The following is a 20,917-nucleotide window of genomic DNA, read 5'->3' as shown; positions in this document are numbered from 1 at the left end:
TGTGTGTTTTTTTTATAGGGGAATAGCACCTTCAAATTGTCCGTGGTGGGGACGATCTGAGGCTAAGTGTAGTTGCTGCACACAGAGCCCCCTTTATGACCAGTTAATGAAAAATCACCTGGGGACATCTTAGCTGTAACAGTTAGCCACATGCTGTGCTTCAGCCTAGGCTGTATCCCTGGTAACGGTCCCCCACTGGGATGGATATTAAAAGAGTCTAATCAGAAAGCAATCACGAACATGAGAAGGCAAAAAAGCAGAAAAAAAAGAATAAAGGCAAAAAGTGTGTCTTTATTATCTCTTTTATGTGTGGGAGTTTATGTCTTCTGTACTTTGACTTAAAAGCTTCAATTAGTATTAAAGGTCAACATTTTGCTGGAGAATTTATTCACATTTCATGGCTTTTGAAATCAGAAATATAAAAGATACACCATGTCAGTTGAAATGATAGAAGCTGCTTTTGTGCAGTGCGTTAAACACACATCCAGGAGACCTGTTATCTAACTTGTCTTTGCTACTACTGTGTGACTTTTATTTTTCTGATCATTTGTTTTAAAGAGGTTGTTTTGTTTACTGGCGAGTTCCACATTATTTGGGAGGAGTTTATTATTAAGTCTCCTCTCAGTGAATTTCAAATTAGTTTTCTAAAGATTTAATGACTAAACAGTTCCTAAATAGCCACTCACTTGCCACTTTGTTAGGTCATCTGTGCAACTGCTTGGCTGAGACAGCCTGCTGATGTTCAAACTGAATATCAGAATGAGGAAAAAAATTGATTGAAGTGAGTGTGAACATGGCATTGTTGTTGGTGTCAGAAGACTTGGTCTGAGTATTTCAGAAACTGTTGATCTGCTGGGATTTTCCCAGACAACCATGTCTAGGGTTTACTTTTACACCCTAGACATGTCCATCACTTTACTACCACAGTGTACCTATTTTCTGATGGCTACTTCCATGTCACAAAGCTCAAATCATCTCAAACTGGTTTCTTGAACATGACAGTGAGTTAACTGTGCTCAAATGGCCTCACCAGTCACCAGATTTTGATCCAACAGAGATTGGGTTGTGGTGGAACAGGAAATTCGCATCATGGATGTGCAGCTGACAAATCTGCAGCCACTGTGTGATGTTATCATGTCAATATGAAGCAAAAGCACAGAGGAATGTTTCCAGCATCTTAGTGAATCTATGCCAAAAAAATAAATTTTTCAAGAGAGAACTGGATTCAACCTGGGACTAGCAAGGTGTACCTAACAAAGTGGCTGGTAAGTGTATACTGAGTAACAAGTACTGCATAATTTAATAGGAAGATGTTGTGGAGTCTTATCTGGTGGTGGATTTCTTAAATTTCTGACAATTTAAATCAAACACAACATGACTTGTTCAAATACTTGAAGCTATGTCAGATGTGCACTTTACCCACAGGTCTGGATCTGATAGGAGCTGATTACCTGTCTGGGGAGAAGAAAGACTCACATCTTGTTGGGAAATGGCAGATATGAAAGGAGAGATGATTATGAGTATAGAGCACAGCTTAAATGAGTGTTTGCTTTTCTCTCCCACTTTAATCCAGAGCTTTTTCCAGTATTATTTCCCTTGATCCCCAAACCTTCTTTCTTCACTTCTGGACTTGTCTCCCTACATCTTTCTTTCCCCCCCTCTTTCATCACTGTTTTCTTTCAGCTCATATACCTCTTTTCACATTCTCTCCTCCTCCTGTCCAACCCTTCCTGACACTGGCCTTTCTCCTGCAAAGGTCATGGGATACCCTCAGGCAGTGCTGGCAGAGAATAAGGGTAGAATTTAATTTGGACCTATGTTTCAACCCGAGGCAGTGGAATTCCTCCCTTTTCTATAAGTCAGTGAAGTATTGCCTTGTCCCTTGAAGTGACAGGAGAGAAGTTTGACTTGGCATTTTGTCTGTCAGGTTCTTCAAATACATCTCTGCTTTACATCATCTCTGTTACCAGTGATAAAATTAATAAAATTTCTAGTAGATTTTCACTCTTTTTTATTTAGTGAGAGTGAGGAATTGTCAGTGATAAGGGTATTGGTTTATCGTGAGGTGTTAGCTATTCCTTTAATAAGGGGTACATTTTAACCTGTGATGTCATTGAATTGTGGACAGCGGGTTAAACTTATTGGTTAATCCAGTGAGATACACAATGCAATGAGTATTATTTGATATAAAAAACATCCATGAGGTAAAAGTGAAAAGTTCAGCCAACACCTTAGATTAACCACCGTTACACCACTAAGGCAGAAACTCACCGAAGAATCAGAGCCTCATTATTCTATATTTTCAGCAAGTGAAAGGTTGCAACTTTCTCCACTTTAGTTTATTTCCAGCATTAACAACAGTCCTGCAATTTTTCATTTATCTCATTACTATATTCTCAATTAGTATAAATGATCAATTTTGCCACTACTGAAGTTTAAATCCTAAAGTAGGCAGAACTAAAAATAAATAAAAATAACACATTTGACTCATGTTGTCCAGACACCCTTGGATTGGATTCATGAAATGTGCGCACTGGCCTTAAACCAACAGGCTTGAGCAGTGATGAAGATTAGGAGGTCATATTCAAGAAACCGAAACAGTACTGTCTGAGGAGGAAGCCAGAAAATGTGCACCTTTCCAAAGTGTTTCCATGGGAGTGACAGCGGTTAAAAGGCAATGGTTAAACAGAGAGAGAGAGAGAGAGTCTTAGAGTGATTTAACAGAGGTTGTTATTATCATTTCCTCCAAGACACTGTGGGTCAAATTAAAAAGACAAACAAAGCAAAACTAAGAAAGGTTTGGACATCAAAGTTTATAGGACTACGAGACTAAGCAAGAGAAGAAAACAGGTTGAGGTCAGTGAGCAGCTGATCTGTCAGTCTGAGATAAGAAACTCACTGCAGTGAAAAAATCAATATTCTTCATCATCAGCAGAGCCATTGAATGCCAAGAAATGAGACTGTGCGTGATGACATCCAACAATAACAGAAGTCATTCTTAATGAAAGATGACATAACTTAAGGTAAAATAAAATGAGATTAAGAATATTAGAAAAATGTGTAAATTAAAAGATGAAATTCTATACCCTTACATTTAGTATTTTGTTTTCTTTACATGCAATTTAATCTTTTATTTATTTAATTAATTGTAATTGTGAATATTTTTTAGCTTAAGAAGGAAAACTCCAAATAATGACCATAAATAATGACCGTAGAGTACAAACAAATCCAGGTATGAAAATAAGAGGATTTTCCTCCTTTAATGTCTGATGTGTAATAACTCTAAAACTCCCAGACTGTATGCTATTGTTGTTAATGGACAGGTGTGAATTATGGCAGATATACACAAGTTAATACAAAAACTACTTCAAAAACGTAAGAAAAAGGAACACTCCATGGAAACCCAATAAATGTAATGTGATTAAAATCTGCTCATCTATGCAGTTTTGGGGCATTTGTGACTTACAATATGACAACATGTAAAAGTGGTGCAAGTTGAGATCTTCAGATGTTTTGCCTCATTTAAAAATAGTCCTCAAGATATATGTATTTTAGGACAATGAAAGAAAAACATCTAACTCAGACATTTGACAAACTGGAAAAGGGTGGAATGCCCAGTATGGGTCAGGGACGAGTTTAAGTATCTCAGGGTCTTGTTTACGAGTGAGGGGAGAGGGGAGTGAGAGATCAATAGATGGTTGACTGTAGTGGTTTGGTGTGTTAAAAAGACAGCTGAGTGTGAAAGCGAAGAGTTCGATATACCGGTTGATCTACGTCCCTACCCTCAGCTATGGTCATGAGCTTTGGGTAGTGACCGATACAAGCGGCCGAAATGAGCTTTCTCCGAAGGGTGACTGGCATCTCCCTTAGAGACAGGGTGAGGAGCTCGGGAATTTGGGAGGAGCTCAGAGTAGAGCTGCTACTCCTCCACATCGAAAGGAGCCAGTTAAGGTGGTTAAGGTTAAGGTGCTTCCTGGGTGAGATGTTCGAGGCTCCCCAGGACCCATGAACCATGATGCTACACCAGCAAGAAAATGCAGAAAATGCCAAAATATACAAAAAACATGAGGAAAATATAGCAGAAGCCTATTAGTCAGCTAAATTTGATTTGATTGATTTGGCAACTTCATAACACTGGAAGAAGCTCATACCGACATCTACTATTATATGAAAATTGTTTAATTGTAACACCAAGTTGAAAAGACAGCATAAACATAGCATAGCTTTGGTGTCGTCACTGGACTCCCCTACCGTCTAGAAGCTCAAAACTCAGTGAGCACAATAAGTTATTAACTAGAGCAGGTTTTGTACACCTTGGACAGGTCACCAGTCTAACACAAGGCTAACACAGGGAACTCTCATATAAATGTGAGCTCTGACACACGTACATCACCAATAACTTAAACAAAAATATCTTTGGATTATGGGAGGAACCCCACAGTCCTGGTACCAGAGAGAACACATGCAGGGCCACAGCTGGCCAGTGGCTTTGAACCCAGGACCTTCTTTTTGTGTAGCGGTGCTAGCCACTGCACCCCCATGTCACCATAAAATGGCAGTAATACTTTGCCTCATGAGATATGTCACAACCTGTAATAACATGAGCAAATAAAACCTATTTTACCCCCCCCCCCCGATTGAAATATTCAACAATATGAAGATTTTTGTTGCAATTTTTTTTTGCCTTTTGGAAGAAACTGTAACCAAGCAATAATGTCCCTGCCAGTCAAACACACTTCACTTTATCTGTACTAATATCTTTTACTGACAATGAAGAAGACTTCATAATTCTCTCTCAGAGAAACTGAATCAGTGAGAGACGATATTAAACATGTTTTTTATTACATGTACCACTGACATTGATTGGAAGCACGATTCATAATATATCAACGGTGCCAAAATAATAATGAAAACAAATAGAAAAAAGGGAGCACTTCTCAGCTGGAGACATTTCCATCCTCTGCTTGGCAGCTCCTTCTGTTGCTTGTTGAGATAATACACAGGCTGTGTGCATTGTACACTTACTCATATATTACAATTTTGCTTTTGTTACTGTGAATGATGGGTAATAAGGGCCATGTACTGAAATTAAGTTAATTCACTCATAAGACATAGTTAACGCTGAATGCTAAAATATGTAACTGTGTTAGGTGTTACTGTACTTACAGTGTGTGAGGCAGCTCCAGGAGTGTCCTGCCAGTATTGATGCACACCTTGTCACAAATGTATTGTCAAGGGGAGGTATGTGGATTCTAAATTGCTGTGTTTCCCTCCTATCCCTTTTGTTGGCCATATACAGCATAAAATTCTTATTCAGTCGATGCTGTGTGTAGTGACACAGAGAGACATCATTGACAAGGGCTGACACAGTGAAGAAAGACCTCATTAATGTGGATGACAAGTGCAAAAACAATATACTGCTCTCAGAAAAAGATACCACACATAATGGATTTGAGAGAGACAGAAAAATTAAAGGAGAGATGAAACTGAATGGAAGAAACAGTAGGAGGGATTGAAGGAGAGACAAAGAGAACGCGAAAGAGAGCCTCTGTGTATATTGTGTAATTATCTATCCTATTAGCTCTGGTTGAGATAATTAGAGTGTTTGCTAAACATACATTTATCCAGCTGAAGAGCATCAACGCTTGCTCTGCGCTGCAAAATGAACCAAAATGTGGAAACCCATGTGGCGAAATTATACAGAGAATGAAGGGGGGTGAGATTAAGGAATTGAGTAGAAAGTTGGTGGTGGGGTTTGATGGAAGAGGAAAAAAAAAGAGTTCAAATGAAGGGAGAAAGATGGGAGGACAAGTGGTGAAAAGGAGTGAAAAATTAAAGATGATAAATAAAAGCCGCGGGAGTCAGTCAGAGAGTGTGACAGTTGCATATGCCATGGGCGAGATATGGTTGAGTTGCAAAATATGCAGTGGGCCAGGGTTTGTCACTTATTGACTTTTTGTCTCTGTGTTTCATTGCATTTTTATGATATATCCATGGACAGCTAATGGCATGTCATGGTGCAGCCTCTATTTATGGGAGACAAGGGAGTCGGGTGATGAAAGAAAGGAACAAAAACAGGAAAATAGACTTATAGATTTGATATGGATTTTACTGTCAGCTGTCTGGGTAATGATGATGATGGGAATCCCTGTGAGAATTCAAGCAAGCTCTCACACACTGACACACAGTGCTGTTGCTGTGAACGCGACTCATTTGAAATGCGCCCATAAACACATAAATACATACATATTAATCCGATATCACCTAGAATGTAGAAACAGGTCTAGATGGGTCCATTTGCAAACTCTTATTAGTGCACACACAATTTGTAGTGGTGCACACACAGGAGATCAAGACACACGTACAATTAAGTGATTGAATGAGCGCTTAGTGACACTTCTACCCTGAGGCATCAGACAGTAACACTCCCATCATGCTTTGAATATCTTGAGAACATTTCATAAATGTGATAGATAGAAAAGTAAAAAGTGAAGAGGAAACAGGGGGTGGATCGACGCCTGCTGTTGCATTTCGTAGTTGTATTGACTATTTTTTTCAGATGAAAGATTTTACTCCCTTTTTCTTTCTTTTTGTGTTTTCTATACTTGCTCACTCTCCTCTGTTTGCTTGCAGCAATAAACAAAATAAGAAAGGAAATGACCTACGGCTATGTGCCGTTGTGTGAGCTGATTTACCCACCTCTTTGTGATGTGCGATACCACTTATTTCCTTTCAGATCCGACACAAAGTCAAACCCCGGCTGGCATATATTGAATACCAGTCCACATGGATAATAATACTTGATGCATACAAAAACTTTCTGTGCTCGGTGAAGATTACCCTGTTTGTTTCCCAGGTATCATGTGATTGTTGCTGCTCTGTGTGGATCCACTGGCTAAAATTGATCACTATATGCAAACTCTGCATGCAAATGCATATTTAGCCATAGGTATGAATGCAGCCTCGAAAAATGTACTGGCTGCTGTTATGGAAACAGGAATCAACAGGTTGCTTGCTCAAACTTTATAGGAATACATTTTATTTTATAGAAATACATTCTATTAAGATTGAAGTACAAATGTGGGCGGCAAAGTGGTCAGCGCTGAATATCTCACAGCAAAAAACTTTGGCACTCAAATCCACATGTAGTTTGCTTGTTCTCGCTGTGGCTACGTTTGTTATGTCCAGGTAATCTTCCTTTAACAGTCTACAGACATGGATGCATGTTGTATTTTAAATTGGCTGTAGGTGTGAGTGTAATAGACTGGCAAGGTGTCCAGGGTGTACTGGAGTAAAATAGCCTTTTTCAGCATGACATCCCTTGAAAATTTTAATGCAATTCATAAGATCCTAGGAAGACAAATCTATCTAATCAGACCTCAAACATTGATGGTAAATCATTATAAAGCTATATACACTATTTAGGATACAATTTAAACTAGATACAGTGGAATTCCCACATTTAAAAGTAAAAGCAATAAAATGCAATAAAGTGATAACTTGGAATTCCACAAGGGGTTTCATTGGATTGGGGCAAAGAGTGATTCGTTAGTGGATCCACTAGTTTTAAGGCTTATTAGGAGCCACAACAAGGTATAGCCACATATAATACAACAAATAGGTTTTTTATAGCACTTAAAAGTTATCATGGCAACAACTGTTTGAACCTTCAGATTGAGTGTTGCCTAGAAATTTATCCAGAAAAAAATTTAATGTGTTCTTTTGCCTGTTTGACCAAAACAGTAGTGACACTTCACTGACTTGAGCCAGTTGTTGGATGAAGTTGAATGGGACTATATGCACTCATACAGGTCTGATGTTATGACATGTTTTGAGTGTATGTGTGTGTGCGTGTGTGTTTGTGTGTGTGTGAGAGAGAGAGAGAGAGAGAGTGAGAGGAGAAGATAAAGCTGCTTTATAAATGCATATAATGACAAAGCTAAAAGTTCTGCTGGTGACTTCTAGAGGTTGCAATTTCCATGACCTCTTACAATATTAATTAACTGTAGTAAACAAGAAAACTTTCACTGCTCTTTGTGGTGAGATTGCTATTAAAGGCAGTGCCTGGGCTTCATTAAAATCAGATTAGATTATTCGGACCATGAATATGCACCAAAAATTACACAGCATTTTGGAGAGAGTCTCCCAAGTGAGTATAATGTCCAAAAACAACATATGTTTACGTTCCTGTGATAAAATCCTGTGGGGAGAGTCAGTTCTCTTTTCCATCTGAAGCAAAAGAGGAAGTTGTGTGATGTTGATACAGAGCTGGAAAGTACTGATGGTCCAACACTAGACTTTAGCACCATTTTAACCACAGTTTTTTGTCCTGAGGTCTTGTCTTATCCAGGTAATTTAAGTGTTAAGGGTTTTTCACTTCTCACTGGGGTAAATCGCCAAGGTAAATTATGCTGTAATCCTAACCTGCTCCAGGACAATTTATGTTCCAGATTAGAGATCAGCAGGTAGGAAACCATTGCTTATGGACCAATTGATTTTCCATAAAATAGCGTCACGATTCCTGGAACACCCATCGGACCTCTGTGCACAGACAGTTGGTGGATCTAAAGTTTTTCATTAGCATCTAAAGTCTTCATAATTCCCTGATGAGGATCAGTAAGACTTACAGATTCTTAGATGGAACTTTATTCATTGGTTTTCTTTTCATCTACTGGCAGCAAACAATTTATAACAGTTTTATTTTTCTATAACATAGCATTAATATGTGACCCTAAAAACAGGACATCTGCACTGTTGCAGATGACATTTGTCCAGAGAGTGAGCCTATGTTTGCATTCTGTTTTTACTCTCCAAGCCTTAAATAGCACAGAGTCTGCAGCTGAGAGAATCAAAAACAAAAGGAGGGAAGCAGGTTCTGTTCTGAGTTTTGGTTTAAAATTGCTGGAAGTGCCTATTTTTCACAAATTCTTTTATTTACACCATGTTTTAGGCACAATATATAGTCTCTGCTGGGGGAATATGTATTATATGTGCAGCTTGTTAAGTTGTATCTCACTAAAGCCACTGAAAGAAGTGCAAACTGTGAAGAAAGCCTGACTGTGTTGAGCTTTGTTTTCTACTAGCAATGCTGATTTCTTTTGACCATTATCACCACTGTTTGTGACCATAACCAAAATTACTGAGGTCCTTAGAACCTTAATAATGCCTTAAACTAAACTATGTTTTCTTAAATTGGATCAAGGAGCTTTGTTAGGGTTAGGTAAGGTAGCAAACTTTAGCAGTAGCACTGATACAATATAAAAGGTTGGCAGTTTGGGGAGCTACTATAGATAATGTGATGCTGCTGTTGGAGGTGTCAGATTAGGGAACATTTCTTTGTGTTGCGTGAGAGGGCAAAGGATGCACTCTCATTTAAATCAGTTACATTTTGTCTGATGGATCACAACATCCTGTACCTCATGTGCCAAAAAGCTCATAGTGTCCAAAATAAAGAGTGATTATCTTCAGGAGAACATACATGTTCTCCGTTAAGTTCCTGTCAGTCCTAGCATAAAAGATTAATATTTAGAGCCTATTGACAGATACTTTGACTGATGAAGGGACCATAGAAGATGCGATAAAGAAAATTATGTTTAGCTGTGGTTAAAATGTGGCTTTTGCTGAACTTCCTCGCCCTCAATGAGAATAAAAATGAAATCCTGGTTTTTAATCTCACTCGCTGCCAGGAAGCTCAGTTCACAAATATCACTTCATTCTGTAACCTTCATATAAAGAATCATGTATCATGTCAATTTCTGTATAATTTTTAATCTTTTTACACCCTGAAATTAGAGTTGCAGATTAAACGTGTCATCAAAGCTAGCTTATTTCAATTAAGACTTTTAGCTAAAGTCAAACCTTTGCTTTCTTTTAAAAACCTTGAGAAGGTGATTATCACATCCAGACTGATATTCTTTATTTAGAATAGGCAAGGCGCTGTTATCACAAATGCAGTTAGTACAAAATGCTGCTGCTAGACTCCTGGCTGGTAAATGGAAACATGAACCTATTTAACCACCTGTGGAGTTTAGGATTCATTTTTGAAACCCTTTTCTTCACTTATAAATTCTTACATGGGCTTGTCCCTAAATATCAGTCATAGAAATTACAGTTTTAAATTCTTATGTCAGCTGACTGGTGGCTCTTACTAGTTCAAAGCACTAGATTGGCTTCTAGAGAGAATTGATTGAAGCTCTCAGACTCTGTAACACAGGGGTCCCCAATCTCAGTCCACGAGGGCCGGTGTCCCTGCAGGTTTTAGATCTCACCCTGGGTCAACACACCTGAATCAAATGATTAGCTCATTACCAGGCCTCTGGAGAACTTCAAGACATGTTGAGAAGGTAATTTATCCATTTAAATCAGCTGTGATGGATCAAGGACACATCTAAAACCTGCAGGGACACCGGCCCTCGTGGACTGAGATTGGGGACCCCTGCTGTAACAGCTCAGGTTGTCTCAACTAAAAGCTCATCTTTTCTCTTTAGTATTTCCATAGTAATTACTCATTTTAATTATGCCTGTAATTATGTTCTCTTGCTGTTTTGGTTTTCCCCATTGTTTTATTGATTGTTGTGCAGCACAGGTCTACATGTCTGCTGTGCCGAAATGTTCTATATAAATAAACTTGACAACATTATAGTTCCAAGCTTCACTGAAACATGTTATTGTAAAATGCCAATATTGGTTAAGAGTAAACAAAGGGTACTTGTTGAACTTTATGGTGTGAGTGTTGATTTTTTTTAATAGTTACTTGCTTAATGCTCCATTGCTTTTTCTGATCCCACCTGTCCTCTAATTAAGGCGTTGTAAGCTTAATTTCCCTTGAGTGAGACAGCTACATATTAATTGATTCATAACTGATGAAAATGTACATGTTTAGTAACACTATAGCACATTGTTGCAAATCTTTCTCAGTGTACAAAGACAGCGTGTTGTGGGTTGTAGAGGATGTAGGGACACATAAAAGATTAGAGATAATGGAGACCACAGAGACAGTAAAAGGAATGCGTCAGAGGCACAGGAATAAATGTGGGAAATGCGGCTGGATGCACGAGCAACAGAGGAAAGACAAAGAAATGAGAGAGAAACACAAGTACGTCTTAAAATGTGTGATAGGGCACAGATGGGGAACTTGTCTGTGTTGCACTTTCAGATTTGATGATGTGTGGATGCTATCTAAGTTATTGCTTGAAGAAAAAAGATCACATACGCTTGGTGGAGTTCTTTTTCTGGTGTTTCCCCCCTTCTCTTCCCCTCTTGCTGTGAAGTCCTGGTTATTGTTACCTCCCTGCTGTCTCGCTGTTATAAAACAAGTCAACTGAAAAACAGCCCCTCCTCAGTCTGCGACTCGGAATAAAAGATGTTTTACGAAAGAAGGTGGATAAACACAACATGACTTCTGGCAAATTCATAAAAGTAGAACAAGCGTTTGCAGAGGCCACACCCACCATATGCATTGCTGGTACGGTGTTTGGGCTGCTGTCATTAAATACTCATATCTGTATCATGTACAGACAAAAAAAACCCCCATTTGTTTTACATTTTCTTAATTAATTAGCAGATATTTTCCATTGATTTCACATCTTTACACTGTGTTATAAGACATATAACAAACGGATTGCATTTTGATCAGAATCATCAATGTAAACAACCTTTCTTACACTAAAATGCTACTTAAAAGGACACTGTTTATTTTGCCAATTAAAGGAGGTAAACAGTTTTCTGTCATCTGCTTGACTTGTTAAAGTTTACCCATTACTGTAACATGTACTATGCCAAAATATGTTGCCTGGCAAAGAAAATATCTAAGCATCATTTAGAAGCATATTCAGAAACTTAATTAAAAGTTTCTCTGGTCGGCTTGCTTTTCTAGGATTAAAAGTAAAGTTTGGTGCCAAGCACTGAAACAACATTTCAGTTTAGCATCCACCAGTCTGCCGTCTGCTTTCTGGTGAGGAAAGTCTTTAATAAAGTAGGTAATGATTCCTTTCATGTGTCCACTGTTTCTTTGAAATCAGTTGCTTAGAGTGAGTCAAATAAGAAATATTGTCAGCTAGCAGCATTAATACAAAGCCAGATGTAAAATGCTGCGATTTTGATAAATGAAGCCTTTCAGATGCATCTTTTCTGTCTAGCGTCAGGACGATGCTCTGTCTGTCAAATCTTATTTGTATCGACCTGCTTTTGAAAGTAGCGAGAGATTGGGTCCCATTTGTATTTATTTATTTGAGAATAATGGAATCGTCAGCAGATACCTGCAGACCTGTGACACTGCCCAGAATAGAGATCAGTATTTAAACAAATTAAAAACTTATTTTCCACGTGTAGATTGGATTAGGAGAAGTGAGATGTAGCAGGCCTGGTTCTTTAATTTGATCCTGTCTTTGTCTATTAAGAGGACTGCATTTCACTTATGCCACCAGTTTTCTCAGCTTCAGTTGTTTGTTCTAACCTTTACAGGTTTCTTTTTGCCTGTATACCATTTATCTTTTGGTTTGAGCATCTCTAGATATTTTTCTCCCCTCTTGTTACCTTTTCTTTTTCTCTGACGGTTAATCGGTTTCTCGATGTTTCTCTCTCTTTGTCTCACTGTTCGAGTTGATGAAGGAGACGCATGTGTTAAGCAGCTGTGTCCACTCTGTGTATGTGCATGCCTATGTACATGTGTATTTCTCTGTCCAAAGTATGGGAACCAGCTGTGGCCAGCAGCTGTGTGTTTATTGCCTTTTTTTGTGTGCATGTGTGTGTGCTGCCATATGCAGGTGTGGGCATGTATCTGTTTTATGCAGCAGCTGTGTGTTTTGTGTGTATTTGGCTATGGACAGCTGTTTAGTAGGAGGTGATGATTTTAGGAGCCAAGCGCACAGTCATCTAGGCAGGCGGCCAGGGGACAGCAGGAAAAGTAAAGCCCAGTAAGGTGTAAGGCCTGGCGTGGGTGTTATACTCAATTGGGCACTTCTGGAACACTGCTGGATCTATCATAGATCATCAAGGCCCCAGCTGTGGGTGTCAGACTTTATACAGGATTATTAACCTGCCCCACTCTATAGATTGGTCTGTGATTGCTACATAAATCAGTCAGAAGGAGTCACTTAAAGGGAACTTATTATGCTCACATTTTGAGCTTCAGATTTGTATTCCTGGACTCCACTAGAAGAACTTTGCTGGGTTTTACTCAGCCTTGGTGCAGAGCCTCAGTTCATCCTTTGTCTGAAACAAGTTACATCCATTAATTTGCTTCAGCCCTTGGTGGTTGGTGGATTCAAACCCAGGACTTTGTCGCTCTGAGGCAACAATACAGTTCTAACCACTGTACCACCGTTCTGCCCCTGAAGTTACTGAAGCCAATTCCTCCCTCCATTCATAAAAGCATGCTTTTTAATCAATGAGGTGAATATATTTCTTCCAAATGACATTATAAAACACTGTCGGAAGCTTTCTGAAGCCTGAGCTTTGGCCTACAAGGATTACAGGCAATATTTAATATGAGCATCCCTTATTATAACAGTAAATATGACTGAAAAGGAGAAAAGCACGTTAGGTCTCGGTTCACTGTGGTTCGTCAAGACAGAAATTTAAAACTTCCATACTGTTGTTCCTCAGAATCCAGCCAGCTATGGATATGAACATTTAAGGTTGTTAAAGCAGGAAGTTGAGCCCTTTTGCAAAAGAATGAGTGATGGAGACCTAGCTAGAAAAATCAGCACAAAAAGAAACTCGAGTAAGAAAGAGAAAGGCAAGGCAATAAGATAATAGTAAATATGCAAAGAAAGACAAGGATAAAAATAAATTAAGGAGAAAGCAAGATTACAAGACTACAAAACACAGCAGAAAACTGTAGCTGTCAGCAAATTGTTAGAATAACTGCTGCCCATAAAGTGTGAGTAGGAAGCAAATGGGACCCATATGGTTTCCTTCTGTCATTGCATCTATATTGAAGACCTGTCTAAAACCTCATTAAGGCCTTACGACACCAACCATACCTCCACTACTAAAATCAGACAGATGGTTATCAGGCTCTGTGATGAGACACCAGCTGTGCCTATGACACACTGATAGACAGTGTTTTCTGGGTGTTCTCCTTTCATTTAAATGTCATCACTCCATTTTGTTATACAAAGCAAAACAACACACACAAAAGAAAATAAAACAAATGCTGCTGATTAAACAAAAAAATGGCGCAGTGCTTGTCATATAAACAAATTATATGATTGTGTTTATTGATTTACAATCCATTAATTTATTTTTCTTCTAAATCAACCAGTAACACCCTTTATATAGCAGCTGGGTGAACTACACAATCTCCCACTGCTCTTTCTTTGCTCAAGGAAATTTCTTTGCTAGAATTATTTAGTATTTAGGCCAACAGTACTCTTGTTGGGTGTTGATCACAGCCCCAGATGTCTAAGCACTTTTGAAAAGTAAGTAGAGTGTTGCATGGACTTAACTGTCTTAATTGCCCACACTTGAGAGCAAATTAAACAGAGAATTTAAGGATTTGAAAGTCTTTGCATTGGAAACAGGTTATATTATTCGAAGACACATATGTATGTATATATATATATATATATATATATATATATATATATATATATATATATATATATATATATATATATATATATATATATATATATATATATATGTATGCAAGAGAGAAGGGAAAGTCAAAATATATTATATCCAGCATGGAAGTACAGTCTGAAAGTCTGAAAATAGCATTCCACTCTGAAAAGAAGAGTGAAAGGTTTTAAGAGTAATGAGATGATGAAGAATGGGATGTAGTCCTCTCTCGCTCTCTCTCTCTCTCTCATACACACACACACACACACACACACACAGACACAGACACACATACACCTCATGTGTTATGCCTGACCATTAGTCAAAGCTGTCACTACGCGTACTGCCAGATCATTAATACAGCCACTGTCAAGTGTGCTTGAGTCATTAGTATGAGAGGACATGGTGCGGAAGAAAGGCTATACTGTAAAAAGATAATATGAAACATCTCACTTTGTGTTTGGATTTAGCCATGGTGAAACTCTTCTAAAGCTGTGAGTGAGGATGTCTGAGAATGCTAAAGGATAGTATTCTGGCTGTTCTTGTAGAAATGATACTTTGTGCATGACAAAGTAAAAAATAACCAATATTTATACGTATATATGATGGCTGAAACAGTAGAATTTTGAATAAAATTGTTAGAAATAAGCATCAGTAAAGCGGAGAGCGCTTTCTCAAAACCACAAAGCACAGGACAAAATTTAGAACATAACATTTTGTACAAGGAAAAATTGTTCCCACAACTTCATTTTTCTTGATCAAGGTAACAATTGGGAGAGGTGTGTTCCAAACATATTTCATGAATAAAGAATGCTCCACAGAGACCCTCACTATAATGTGAAATTGTGCAGCAGCCCTCTTGAGAAGAGATTTTTTTCTTCAAATAGCACCAGCCTCTTGACACAGCAATGCGAGGTCTAACAACTGATGTGGAGATGCAGAATATCCAGTTTTTGTAGTTATTTTTTAATCCTTCAGTGAGAGATTTCATTCTAATTGTTTACTTTAGTTTTGATTTCTTCCTTAACGTGGATTTTTTTGCTGGGTTGAATCCTGCTCATAAGTAGGGATGGGTATCGTTTAGGTTTTATCCTATACCGGTGCCAAACCAGTACTTTTGAAACGGTGCCGGTGCTTAAACGGTGCTCGAACCGGTGCTTAAAGAATGGAGAACACAAACTTTGTCCAAAAACCTCTCATGTTTTTATTTTTAGAAGTCTCTTTTTTTCTGCAAAATGATAACCAGAAAAGGCTAATAAGTTAGCCTTTTCTGTTGATACAACATACCTCCTTTGGTTGGAACCGGTGCTTAAACAATTGAAAACACACACCTTGTCGTAAAACCTCTCATGTTTAGCTGTTTTTTTTGTAAAAAGATAACAATGTTAGCCTTTTCTGTAGCTATAGGGCATATATGGTATCACTCTATCAAACAAAAAGACAGCTGCATGTAACTACGACGGTGTTTGCTAGTTCACCTTACGTGCATTAATTTAATAATGTGGTTAGCCTACTCAACGTAAATTACACACGAACAACATGAAGCTACTCACGCAGAGAAGAACGGCTGCTGCTGCCATCATCATCCGTCATCATTTCTGCTACGCTGACAGGGCTAGGGGCCAGGACTCTCTATTGGGGGGATGTTGCTAACTCCGGGTCCGATAACAGGCACCACACCCGCAGTAGATGTGCACGGTGTGAGGTCTCGGAGCAAGCTATCAAATACAGTACATTTCTCGGCTTTTAAAAAAAACGGTATGCGTCGCCAGGTGTTTCATCAGATTCAAGGAGTTACCTCCTTTGACAGTATCACCTTAAAACACTTGTTGCAGGCTGCTGAGTTTGCATCTTTTGCTGTGAAGTACAGCCAGACTTTTGACCGCTTCGCCTTGGGCATTTTTAATCTGTAGCTCTGCTCTAAAAGAACGTACGTACCTGGGCCCGCCTACTATCCTTGGAACGGTAAAATGATTGGCTAGAATCCAAAGTGTATGACATCTCAAGAAAAAAAAGCATTGAAATAAAGCACCGAAATGTGTGCTGCTTTTCGGTCTGGTTACTACCGTTTATGTCATAACCTGTGCCATAATGGCACCGGATACCAGTACCCATCCCTACTCATAAGCCGAATGTCCTTGTAGGGTTGAATTCAGAACATACTATATGCAGTCAATGGCACTGTCATCTCATTGTACATGTAATTCAATGTACAGATATTAGTACATGTAATAATTACTTTAACTTCATATTCTCATATTTCTTTCTTAGTTTTCTTTTCATTGTATACGATCTTGATTAAGAGGAACTGTCTTTTGGTTTTATATATATAACATTTTGAATGGATCAGAAAAATACCATTACTTAATATCTTATTAATAATTTATAGTTATATTTTGTTAATTTTTGACAGACTTTCATTATATAACAACATTTATGTTTTTTGGTACCACTGGCTGCCACAAATATGTATCTAGCATATAGTGTATATATTCACTCAGTCACTTTCACACAGACAAGGGCAATGTGACAGAATCATTAAGAAAAGTTTGTGTGTGTGTGTGTGTGTGTGTGTGTAGAAGGCAAGTATTGAGCTGTCTAAATGTCAAGGGTGTGTAATTAAAGTCAACCTGAGTGCTGTCAATAGTTGATGACTACTACTGGGAACATGGTTTGTTCCATATTCTGGTATAATTATAGACCATAGGGCTCCACAGATGTGCCTACAGGTGTCAGTTGTATTAAATCAACCATGACACCAACCAAACCAGCCAAACTACAGGAGACCGTGTCACGATTTTCTTCACCTTCTTTCAATTTCATTTTTAAGTTCACATAGAAATGATTTTTTTTCTATGTGCATCTTCAAATGGAATGTTTCCATGTTTTGTGTAAGGTTATATTGTCGTACACATGTTGTGCTTGCCACCTTGTCCCCCTGCTGTGTCTATAATGAAAAGCTAAATGGCCGCGGTTAGAAGTGATTAAAGATGGACGGCTACACAGGAGGAGAGGGAGAAAGCAGCAGTTGGGAAATGACAGCGTGAGGTAAATGACAGCCTTCCTATGTTTAGGATAAATGGATCGTGCCGCTATATTCAGCCTTCAGCATCAATTATTCAGAGACCCACTGACAAATCCCCAGTAACTGAGGTTCCTCTGCAGCAGTCGAAGTGCGAGCTTCACCCACGATTCACCCATTCTCCATTTCAGATTTAAAATTCTATGACTGGTATCACCAAGGGTACCACTGTGAATTAGCTCTGTATTAATATTTATTATAAAGACTAAGATTATAATAATCTCATATGCATACCATGTGCAAGAAATTACCTGCGACATGTTGGAGACGCCATCTGTTTCTGACATTGTTTTTTGTAGGAGTGCAGTACCTACAAACTTTCAGTGTATGTGCGCGTTGAAGTTGATTTGCATGGTACAACACATAAAGTACAAGACATCATGCAGTTTCTTGTCCTGGTTAAAGACACTTCTATTCACAATTTTGAAGATAGATATGATCACATTTGAGGCCCTTCCTGTACATATAATGCTCTGTCATCACAGTTACCTATTAGTAGTTGGCTTTGTTGTCAGCTGCCAGTTTCACATTAGTTTAACTCCTCCTGTTGGTGGTAGCAGTGCTCCCTTTGGTGAGCAGACTGCCTGGGGTGTGCTAATTTAACATTTCCAGTGGAGTGTATTTTTGGTTTGTAGTTTGGCGTGAAGACCAAACCAAAGCAGTCAAAGGAGAAGTCGTCCGCCCGTTTTCTCAGGGTTGCAGCTTTTTTTTGAACAACAAAGATCCTGAAAGGTATCCTGAAGGTAACGTTTGAGGAGAAAGTTGTTTAAAGCCTTCTGTCACATAGCAAGACCTTCTTCATTCTCAAGACAGTTTAATTTGGGTCTCTGAGTCCAAAAGCAAAGAGCTTACAATAAATGTCCAACCTGTGGCTGACCACATGGATCGTTTTAATGAGTTAGCCAAGCTCGAGCAACAACCATGTAAAAGGTGCTAGTTAGCTACAACCTCAACCTCACCATGATAATGACGACATGCGAGACTGCATGGTTTGTTGGAGAAAGAAAAAGAGAATAGGAAAGCCTGTTCCTCAGTCCAGTATGCTTCACCAGCTGCATTGGTTGTCTCTTTTCTCTGTTGACTGTGTAGTTGAGAAGGTGCAGGTCAAATGGTCCTTTCTTTTTCTAGCAAAATTGCCATGGTTTGTGCAGTTCTTAATACACTCAGAAGTGACAAGGGTAAAAAAACAGAAACACCTGTCCCTGTTTTCAGATATCCGAGTTAACCTCGACATGGAGCCAACCCCTGTCTATTTGCATCACCCTGTGCAGCTATAAATAATATTTGGATCTGAACAATGCGGAAAATACCGGCTTGCTCAATCCACCACCTATGGAGCCGTCAATGGCGGCTTATCTAGTCTTGTCCGACAACCATGTTGTGAGTTGCCCTTGCAGCTCTTCTGTCTAATTTACTGTCTCAGGCAGGTACTGCCCATGCCACGAACTCTGTCACCATGAACTCCAAACATATCGGGGCATCTTAGCCTGTCTGGTTGATTGAGCTGCAGAAAGCAGGTGGCAATTTAGCTGCTGCTCATTCTGTCACACATTCAAACTCTAAACTTTCACAAAAAAAGCTTGCAAACTCCGAATCAGCAGATCTTATTTTTCAGGCTCGAAATATTCTCAGTTTCCAGCTGTGCATGTCTGTCAGAGCACAGAGTGGCTTTGCTGAATTTCACTTTGTATGCCAACTCCATTTTCACACCGTTTTACAATTACTGGACATGATGGCATTTATGATTGCCATTGTGCCATTCAGGCTTTTAAAGATGATACCTGTGTGCATCACGTCACTTCCGAAGTAGACTTGCGATAACCGTTAGCTCTCCGCGCTTGAAGAGAGCCTGAGTCGCTTGCTACACTAGGTCCCCTCGACAGGGTGGGTGCCTTTTCCCAAGGGGATGTCCTCAGATGCCTCCCAGGGGTGAAATCTGTGCTGTCACAGTTCAAACTGCATACTATCTGCCTAAAAACCAGTACCCATATTAAGCATAACTGTCAGTGTAATGCAGATATTTCATTCTTCACAAACGTGTTGACAAATTTGACCAAAATGACGAACACTACTACTGAAGACACTGTGCATGTGTTTATAATTATTGGTGCATTGTTCTTTTAATTAACTTATTTTTAGTTTTGTAAGTTCACAATATTGTTTGAGTTGGTTAAAAATTGTTTTTATTGTTCCATTTTTTAAATTCTACTTTGCATTTTGACATCAATTAACTAAAGCAGTTTTTCACAGCTTTTTTTAGTTTGCAGTTTAGTTCTAGATAAAAACAATAGCCTTGATGAAGATGATTTGACACTGTTTGGATGTCCTTGCATTTGCACGGCAATATTCATGCATTCATGAGTGACACTATCATAAGTGGACCATGTGAGTGTGTTCTAATAACAGATGGCTGACCTTGCAGCTGTGAAATGTTTAAAGTGGAAACTGCACATTTGTGCATTTCATTTTGTTGTATAAATGTTAGTGTCAGTTTTTTCTAATATATCATTACTCTCCTATGCTCTGCTTTTCTTTTCTTGTAGGATTCCCCTGCACCCAGCAGATACAATGTGAGTCAGACATTTGAGAAGGTTAATGGCCACTCTTACTTAGAACCCCGAAGTGAAGATGCTAAGAAACGGCAAAGCTGCTTCCTGTCTGCTGCACCAAGAAATGATTTCTTCCTACACAGTAACTCCAGCGTGCCAGGTGTAGCACTCACGGACACACGCACTCTTGTTTTACTATATATTTTTTGTTTGGTCTTTCAATCAAAATAATGCATTTCCCTGCCCCATACCATAACCCTTACTTCCACAGCTGAATGCCTAACTGAATACCTAACCCTGACCTAAATCTATCAAATACTAAACAAGTGTTTAACAAGTGTAAAACCCAATTTCAAGTGTTAACTTTGTTCCATCCAGCATTTTGGTCCTCTATGTTGCTGGGCTCCACAGGTTCAGTGGGCCCCCTCAAAATGCGTTATATTAAAGACCCACAAGGACATTATGTAAAGAGAAATGGCTCGGTCTAAGTGTGGGTCGGTCCTTTCTCTCTTTTCAGTGCTAAATATTCACAAACTGTACTGTGCCTCCCTTTGCTATCATACAGTCCAATTAGCTTCATCTCTATGGGCCTCTAACCTAATATTTACCTGAGTTACACCCCCATTGAAAAATGTTGTTAGAAAATTGATAGATTCATGACTTACTTGGATAATTTATGACTAGCCCCCTTTCACCAAGGGACTCAACCCAGGAGAAACCT

General features: G+C 38.8%; 1 protein-coding gene across 5 annotated transcripts in view; it reads left to right on the top strand.

Annotated features, from left to right (window-relative positions):
• The window catches only part of stpg2 (sperm-tail PG-rich repeat containing 2), a 71,620-nt gene that overhangs the window by 29,020 nt on the left and 21,683 nt on the right, over positions 1 to 20,917 (top strand). For all 5 annotated transcript variants that reach the window (XR_005615126.1, XM_039620895.1, XM_039620896.1 and 2 more), the window contains exon 11: positions 20,191 to 20,356. Coding sequence is in view for 4 of the 5 variants with exons in the window: in XM_039620895.1 (XP_039476829.1) it covers positions 20,191 to 20,356 (166 nt within the window). In the remaining variant the exon portion in view is untranslated. The remainder of the gene's footprint in view (positions 1 to 20,190; positions 20,357 to 20,917) is intronic.

The sequence above is a fragment of the Oreochromis aureus genome, linkage group 12, assembly GCF_013358895.1.
Source record: "Oreochromis aureus strain Israel breed Guangdong linkage group 12, ZZ_aureus, whole genome shotgun sequence".
NCBI lineage: Eukaryota > Metazoa > Chordata > Actinopteri > Cichliformes > Cichlidae > Oreochromis > Oreochromis aureus.
The sequence above is the reverse complement of the archived record's forward strand: the minus strand, read 5'-3'. Positions and strand labels throughout refer to the sequence as shown.